Below are 8,996 nucleotides of genomic sequence, written 5' to 3' on the forward strand. Positions count from 1 at the left end.
TCACAGCACTCTACCCAGGGGGATAGCTTGAGGCTCGGTCTCAAAAAAAAAGAAGTTGAAGAACTTGCTGAAGGTCATATAGTTAACTAGTGATAATGTTGAAATTGACTAGCCCCAACTTCTAAGTGTTTCTTTATGTAAAACATTTGCAGATGCCTTTGGCCTAACAGAGCAGTATTTGCAGATATTCATTCTCTGGTGTTCAAAATTCTCTTGCTCTTGGCATACATAGATTGGATAAAAGAAGGGATTAATTACATTGGATTCCAAACATTGTAGGTGTAGGTGGATACTCTTCCGTTCTGTCCTAATATTAACAAGTCATACTTCATCTTGGGGTGGGGGTGTTGAAGTCATGCTGCTACAAAGAAAAAAACCCAGCAATCCAATCTCAGCACTGTTAGCAGAGCTTTGATCCTGGATTTACTTCTCAAGAGAGTGAATTCCAGGAAGACATAACAGAGCTAAATCTGGAGGTATTTATTGGACTCTGAAAATTTGAGGATAAGTCTACAACATAGAAGCCTACAACACATTTCTATTCAAGTATTTACTTAGTCAATAGTTGTTTATCAAATACTTGTTATGCACTTGGCACTATGTAAATGTAAAGAAGAACCAGACAGTCCTGGCCTTACAATCTAGCTGGTAAATGGGCATTTATGCCACAATAATATAGTGTTTAAGTGCTAAAGTATAACATCATATGTGAAAAAAGTGCTGAAGAATGGTCCCCAGAAAAAATTTAGAGGATGAGATAAAATAAGAACACAATCTTAGGTAAATATATAAAGCATGTAAATTGATTTCTTCCTGAAAATTAATCATGTAAGTTTTGTTCTAATGTAAATGCCTTTCAGTGTTCCCAGCTGGCTGGCCGCTGTGCTTCTACCCTTGACTCCTTGCTGTATATGCGCAACCAGCAGCCAGAGTGACTCTGTTAAAAACCGAGTCCGATCGTGCCATGTCTCTGTTCAGAACCCTCCAGAACTTCCTGTCTCCCTCACAGTAAGGACCAAAGTGCTTGCAGTGATCTACAAGGACTTACATGATCTGTCCACTTGCCTCCCTTCACCCCTGCCGTCTTGAACTTCTGACCTCACCTTCTTCTCCTTGCTGGTTTTCTGCCCTGGACATGTGGCTCATCTCTGTGCCTTAAGACAGGGACACTTCCACCTTAGGGCCACTGCACTGGCTGGTTTCTCTGCCTAGAGTGATTTTGCCTTGAATATCCTGTGGCTCACTCATTTCCTCCCTTCTGTTTTTCACTCAAATGTCAACTGTGGTGAAGTCTTCTCTGGCCACACTGCCTAAAATTACAGCCAACACACATAACAACACATAACAACACACACATACACACACACGCACACTCACGCACATCCACAATATACACAATTCCTATCCCTTTTTCTTGCTTTTTATTTCTTCTACAGTACTTATGTGTGCATATACACACCTATCATCTTATATACTTCATTTATCTCATTTATTTTCTGTCTCTCCCATTATAATGTAAATCCCTAAGCCTAGAGATTTTTATCTACTTGGTTCACTGCTATATAGAAGTCACAACCTAGAAAATAGTAGTAGAATAGGTCCTCAATAAATATCTATCTGTTATAACCATATGTCTTACTGGTATCATGTTCCAAGAACACTTTGCTTTATTTACCTTCTATATAAATCTCAGCAGAAGTTGAATCTGTCCCATAGATGTTAGAAGCAAAGCAGGAATAGCGTCCTGTGTCCTCTTCGAAGGCTTCAGCAATGGTCAGTGAGTGTAGATTTCCTGCCTGGACAATGTGAATGTCTGGGGAATTTTCGAGTTCCTTGCCTTCACAGTACCACCTGCAGGGGAGAGAGTACAGCCATTGGACATGACTAAAATATGAGACAATAACATAGAGGGCCCCGGATAGTATCTAAGGAGAAAACTGTGGTGAGTTCAATTTAAAGTCAGAACAAAAACCAATCCGTTACTACAGTGTTTTTTGATTGTAACAATGAGAAGAGTTGGTAGTGTTCAAACCATATTGACACCTTACTCAGGAAAGTAGAAAGTGGCTCCTACTAAGAATGATATTAACTGTGAGAAAATGGATGAAAAAGCAAGTACAGCCAAGGACCAAGAGCAGGGTCTTTGATATGGAACTTGGCTTCCCCTGAAATGATGTCTAGATTTCCATGGTATGCATTAAATAAGTGCCACATTAGCTCATTTAGAACATCTAAGAGATAATAAAGGCTTGTGAAGTTGAGAACACACATTCTCTCCTAAGAAACTGCATCTGACTTAACTAAATGAAAATCAATTTGTTCTGTTACTTTAGTCATGGGGATAAAGAGGATGGGTCATATTCTTCCAGGAGGGTCTCGACTCTGGCAAATATCCTAAGTTAAATACAATTCTATACGTTAAGCTAAGAAGAGGCAAGGATTCTACACAGAGTTTTGGAGGGAACGTGGCCCTGGAGATGCTTTGATTTCAGACTTCTAGTCTCAAGAACTGTGAGAGAACACATTTCTGTTGCTTTAAGCCACTCAGTTTTAATAACTTGTTAGGGAAGCCTTGGGAAACAGATACAGGGGGCAAGAAATAAGATATGCTGATGTGTTTACATTTGCATAAAGACAACTGGAAAGGATAAAAGGCTAAAATAGCCAAAAGTGGCTGCCTTTTGGGGGTAAAGGAAAACAAGATGGATGGGATAGAAAGGAACAAAATGTCTTTTTCATTTATTTGTTTATTTTGAGACAGAGTCTTACTTTGTCACCCTTGGTAGAGTGCTATGGGATCATAGCTCACAGCAACCTCAAACTCTTGGGCTCGGCCTCAGCCTCCCAAGTAGCTGGGACTACCGGTGACCGCCACATCTGGCTATTTTCAGAGTCAAGATCTCACACTGGCTCAGGCTGACAGGGTCTCCAACTCCTGAGCTCAGGCAATCCACCCATCTCAGCCTCCCAGACTGCTATAATTACAGGGGTGAGTCACAATGCCTGGCTCTTTTTCATTTTTTGAAATAATAATATTTTTTTAAAGAGATAGTCTCACTCTGTTGCCCAGGCTGCAGTGTAGTGGTGTGATCATAGCTCACTATAGCCTTGAACTCCTATGCCTGAGTTATCTTCCTGCCTTAGCCTCCCAAGTAGCTAGGAAATAAGTAGCTAGAAGTATAGGCTGTGCCACTGGAGGGCTGGTTTTGTTTTTTTTATTGTTTTTTTGTTTGTTTTTGAGACAGAGTCTCACGCTGTTGCCTAGGCTAGAGTGCCATGGCCTAACTCACAGCAACCTCAAACTCCTGGGTTAAGTGATCCTCTTGCCTCAGCCTCCAGACTAGCTGGGACTACAGGTGCCCTTCACCATGCTGGGCTAATTTTTTCTATTTTTGGTAGAGGTGGGGTCTTGCTCTTGCTCAGATTGGTCTAGAACTCCTAACTCAAGTGATTCTCCTGTCCCAGCCTCCTTGAGTGCTAAGATTACAGGCATGAGTTGCTGAGCTAGCTAATTAATAATTATTAACCAACATAATAAAAAGTAATTAAGTGGGAGTTATTACAACTATTTAATGTCAAAAATTTAGTTCCAACTCTGTGTGTCAGCACATGCCTGTAATTCAAACATTCTGGGAGGCTGGGGTGGGAGGATCATTTGAGCTCAGAAGTTTCAGACCAGCCTGAGCAAGAGCAAGACCCCAACTCTACTAAAAATAGAAAAATTAGCTAGGGCCATGGTGGTGGGTGCCTGTAGTCCCAGCTACTTGGGAGGCTGAGGCAGGAGGATGGCTTGAACCAGGAGTTTGAAGTTGCTGGGGACTAGGCTGATGCCATGGCATGCTAACCTTGGCAACAGAGTGAGACTCTATCTCAAAAAATAAAAATAAAGTGTTCCTGTCAGTTGTTAATCTTTGCTGTAATTTCAGATCTAACCATTCAGTGCTCTAATCTTTCCCACTCACCATTTATAAAGCAAGATTCTAAAACACATTTAAGAAAACTCATCTATTCAACTTCTTCCTAAACAGTCACGCTATTCTCTATTGCTCCATTAAATATGTTATGGTCACCGCCATGTTCAAGTCTCTGCTCATCTTTTTCTGTCTACCAGGAATTCTCTTTCTCTGTCTTTCAGCTACTGCAAATATAACTCATCTATCCAAATTTGGCTCAAATATTGCCTCTCACAGTAAGCTATTTTTTTACCATCAATTCTCAATGATCATTACATTTGCTAACTTCACTTTTTTCTAAACTTGTACTATGCCTGCAAGACTTGATTATATGCTGTCTTTTATTATTCTCCATTTTGAAATTTTGTCTTGTCTAACCAATTTATTAGATTATAAATTCTTTGAAGGTAGAACAGTGTCTCCTGTGCTCTTGCAGCATCTAGCCTACTTAGCACAGGTTTCTGGTATTTATACTATCTCCTCTGACTATTTTATCTAATCCTGTAGTTCCAAGCATCACCTCTATTTGACATAATGTTTACGTTTCCTTTTCCAACTCTGATTTCTGGATGCCATCTCCCATCACTCTTTCCTTCACTATAGTTCAACACTGGTCTTCCTCCTATTCTGTGAACATGTTTTCCCACTTGGGATTTTTGTATTTTTCCAAATTCTCTTCTCCAGATATTTACAAAGATAGGGCCTTCTTGTCAGTCAGACCTCAGCTCAAATCTCCCCTCTTTGGAGAGGCCTTCCTTGACCCTCTTCCACTGTAGTCCCCTGGTCCTCAGTCACTCTCTCAGATTATTCTCCTTGGTTATCTTCATAGCCCATATTACTATCTGAAATGATCTTGTTTACTTTGGTATTGTTTGCTCTGCTCACTAGACTGCAGAGTCCATGAGAGGATTGGGGTCCCAGCACCTACAGCAGCATCCTGGCACAATGTATTTACTCAGAAAATAATAAGTGTTTGATGGAAACTTATTACAGTCTTAAGACTGTATGATGGACAAAATTAATAACAGTAGAACCTCTGTAAGTTGAACACCCAAGGGTCTGTAACAAATCATTCAACTTACACAGGTGGTCAAAAAAGGATCTAGGCCTGCTGTGCTGACACCCTCATGTGGTGCATGTCTGATGTATGATGATGCATGTCTGATGATGGGTCAACTTAAGGAGGTAGTCAGTATGAGGAGGTGGTCAACTATAGAGGTTCTACTGTAGCTAATATTTATTTGGTTGGCTATTTGTTTCATCAAATTTTATGCCAGTCTTTGAATTCTTTCTTTTCTTTTTTTTTTGTAGAAACAGAGTCTCACTGTATCGCCCTCAGTAGAGTGCTGTGGCTTCACAGCTCACAGCAACCTCCAGCTCTTGGGCTTAGGCAATTCTCTTGCCTCAGCCTCCCAAGTAGCTGGGACTACAGGCGCCCACCCCAATACCCAGCTATTTTTGTTGCAGTTTGGCTGGAGCAGGGTTCGAACCCGCCACCCTCGGTATATGGGTCAGCACCCAACCCAGCCACAGGCGCCACCCTTCTTTTCTTTTTTCTGAGACACAGAGTCTCACTCTGCTGCCTCATACTAGAATGCCGTGGTGTCACAGCTCACAACAACCTCAAACTCTTGGTCTCAAGCAATCCTCTTGCCTCAGCCTCCCAAGTAGCTGGGACAACAGGTGCCCACCACAACACCTCACTAATTTTTCTGTTTTTAGTAGAGCTGGGCCTTGCTCTTGCTCAGGCTGGTCTTGAACTCCTGAGTGCAAGCAATCCACCCACCCTGTCCTCCCAGAATACTAGGATTATAAGTGTGAGCCACTGTGCCCTGCCCAGTCTTTGATTCTTGTTGTGGTAGCACATGTAGCTGCTAAAATGGATTCAATGGGTTCATCTCCCAAAGCATAAATGTCCCCAAGACCTCAAGGAACTTGTATAAACAACCCCTTAGAGCATGGGTAGTTCTAAATCCAAATATCAGACTTCTAATTAAATATGACATATTAAGTATAAATATTTCTCTTTATTCCCCTCTCAAAGTGCCCTTAAAATGAAAATGAAAGAATTTTTAAAGATGCAAAACCATGAGCACAAAAAGAACAAGAGGTGAGATAATAGCAGCACTGAGACCTCAAAAAGTTTTGAAAGATAGAAAGCAGGTTGAGGAGCCAGGAGAACCGAAAATGTGAAAACCAGTGCCTACTTGGGAATACCGATGAAAGAAGCAGCCAATTTGTGCAGCAGAACTCTGGAAACTTTTGGAATTTGGAGATAAGAGGTTGCTAACAGTGGGAAGGAGGGGGAGACATAGACCTTAGATAGGAAAATTGGTTATAAGTTTAGAAAATTAACTTTTAAATCTGCATACTAGGTCATTCCTCCTCTTCTGAGCAGTTAGAGAATGTCCCAGGATGAATGCCAAGTTGCAGGCTAAACCAGCAGCTGCTCCATGTTGGAGCAGCAGGAGGAAGCCCTTCCAAAGGGAGTTTTCTAGGGAAAAACAAATGGGTTTGATAGTCACCTGAGACTTAACTGCAAGGAAGAGAATATTTAGGAGAAGTTATCAGAGAACTGAGACAAATTTATAACAGAACCACAGCCCTAAGCACACAAAAATGCAAAACAGTGATCAATTCTAGGTCAAAATAGAAAGTTGTATAAGCAAAGCAACAGTCAGGTTACCCTTCTAGGCTTGGTAGTGAACCATACTTAGGTAGTAGAGAGAAAGTGAAACATTAATTTTTTTTTTTCTTTTTGAGAAAGAGTCTCAGTATTTTTCCCTTGGTAGAGTGCTATGGTGTCACAGCTCACAGCAACCTCAAACTCTTGGGCTTAAGCACTTCTTTTGCCTCAGCCTCCCAAGTAGCTGGGTCTACAGGTGCCTGCCACAATGTCCGGCTGTTTTTTGTTGTAGTTGTCACTGTTGTTTAGCAGGCCTGGGCCAGGTTTAAACCCACCAGCCCAGGTGTATGTGGTTGGCGCCCTAACCACTGAGCTATGGGCGCCGAGCCAACATTAAGTAATTTTTTAAAACAACAGTGTGATACGATGCTATTGAGGTGGTGAAGGAAAGAACAACAGGGATGCTGGCCTTGTACAGGGGTGCTAAACCTCTATCTTATATGCTAGAGAGTCAATACCCTAGCAAGCAATAGCAATGTGAACATCTTACAGTGGTTCTAAAAGTATAGTTTGCTTTTGGTGACGATAAAACTATTTTCATAATGCTAAGATATTATTTGCCTTCTTACTGTGTTGACGTTTACACTGATGGTGCAAAAGCCACGGTGGGTAAAATGAAGGCACTGTCGCAAAACTAACCAGTGGTTATTGGGTTCACCACCACACTTGCAGTAAATAATAAACAAATAAATAAGTAGAAAGATCCAGTTTCACTGAAAAATGTCCTTGATGAAGCAGTAAAAATTCTTACTTTTACTAAACCTTAACTGTGAGTTTGTGTGTTTTTAATGCTGGGAAGCAGAATGGGGAGTAGCATAAGGCCTTTCTGCTGTGTAGGGAAGAATACTCATGTGATGGTTTGGATCGAGGGTTGAGCTAGCGGCTTACTGCATCTAACAATATTTTAATTTCAAAGAACAAATGACAGACAAATTATGGTTATTCAGGCTTGGGTATTTGGCAGACATTTTCTCAAAAATGAAGGCAGCAAGCCTGTCACATTAAGTAAAAGCCACTAACAGCCTTTATTGCCAATGAAAATATTTGTGGTTTCAAGAAAAAATTAGAATTTTTGGATAACTTGCATCCCCCACAGTGAATTTAGGGATTTCCAATACTTGAATATATTTCCATTAAATTAGTGATGATATCAACACATGGGATTTCTAAATATTATATAATGAAACGTATCAGCTTTTGGAAGATCTACATTACTCATTTTCCAGATGAACAAGGTGTCATGATGTTACCCTTTAAAGTTCGAGACAGACCAATGGGTTTTAGTACAGCAGAGTACAGAATTTCATTGGGAAGAAAATAAGGTTCATAAGGTTCATTGAGATGGTTTCAGATTGCACATTTCAACTAACCTTTAAGAAACTACTGCTTGTTTTATTTTGATGTAGTATCAAATAAGAATAGCCATAACTATCTGAAAAGGCTCTTGAAATACTCGTCCTGTTTCTGACTTTGTATTTGTGTAAGGCTAATTTTTTTGTTTGTTTTAACCCAAACAACACTACAACAAATTGAATGCCAAAGCAAATGAGAAAAATCCAGTCATCTTTGATAAAGCTAGATATTAGAGATGTGCAAATACAAAACAATGCTACTTTTCTCACTAAATGTTTTGTTTTGTAAAATATAGTCACTCTTCCTGAGATTATTTATGTTACCATGTTTATTATTGTTAATTTAAAATGAATAAATAAATATTTAAAACATTCCTCAGTTTTGATTTCTTTCTTTCTTTCTTTTTTTTTTTAGAGACTGAGTTTTACTTTCTCGCCCTCGGTAGAGTGCTGTGGCATCACAGCTCATAGCAACCTCCAGCTCTTGGGCTTAGGCAATTCTCTTGTCTCAGCCTCTTGAGTAGCTGGGACTACAGACACCTACCACAATGCCTGGCTATTTTTTTTGTTGCAGTTTGGCCGGAGTCAGGTTTGAATCTGCCACCCTCGGTATGTGGGGCCGGTGCCCTACTCACTAAGCCACAGGTGCTGCCCTCTCAGTTTTGATTTCTAACATGATAAATAATTTTAACTCATGTAAACAGAACCTCATCTGGACCTTGGTGATTTTTAAGACTAAACAGCTCCTGAAAACAAAAAGTTTAAGAGCTACTGGCATGTTATTTAGATAGCTAGAGGTTTGTGGCTCACGCTTTAATCCTAGCACTCCAGGTGGCCAAGGTGGGTGAATTGCTTGAGCACAGGAGTTTGAGACCAGCCTGAGCCAGAATGAGACCCCTGTCTTTTTTTTTTTTTTGAGACAGAGCCTTAAGCTGTCCCCCTGGGTTGAGTGCCATGGCATTATAGCTCACAGCAACCTCCAACTCCTGGGCTCAAGCGAGTCTC

General features: G+C 40.6%; 1 protein-coding gene across 3 annotated transcripts in view; it reads right to left on the minus strand.

Moving 5' to 3' along the window:
- Positions 1–8,996, minus strand: part of MYPN (myopalladin) — a 100,808-nt gene that overhangs the window by 61,024 nt on the left and 30,788 nt on the right. For all 3 annotated transcript variants that reach the window (XM_003783618.1, XM_012801323.1, XM_003783617.1), the window contains one exon: positions 1,676–1,851. In XM_003783618.1, the coding sequence (XP_003783666.1) occupies positions 1,676–1,851 (176 nt within the window). The remainder of the gene's footprint in view (positions 1–1,675; positions 1,852–8,996) is intronic.

This window comes from Otolemur garnettii, unplaced genomic scaffold (assembly GCF_000181295.1).
Source record: "Otolemur garnettii isolate 467f Iridium unplaced genomic scaffold, OtoGar3 scaffold00008, whole genome shotgun sequence".
Taxonomy (NCBI): Eukaryota; Metazoa; Chordata; class Mammalia; order Primates; family Galagidae; genus Otolemur; species Otolemur garnettii.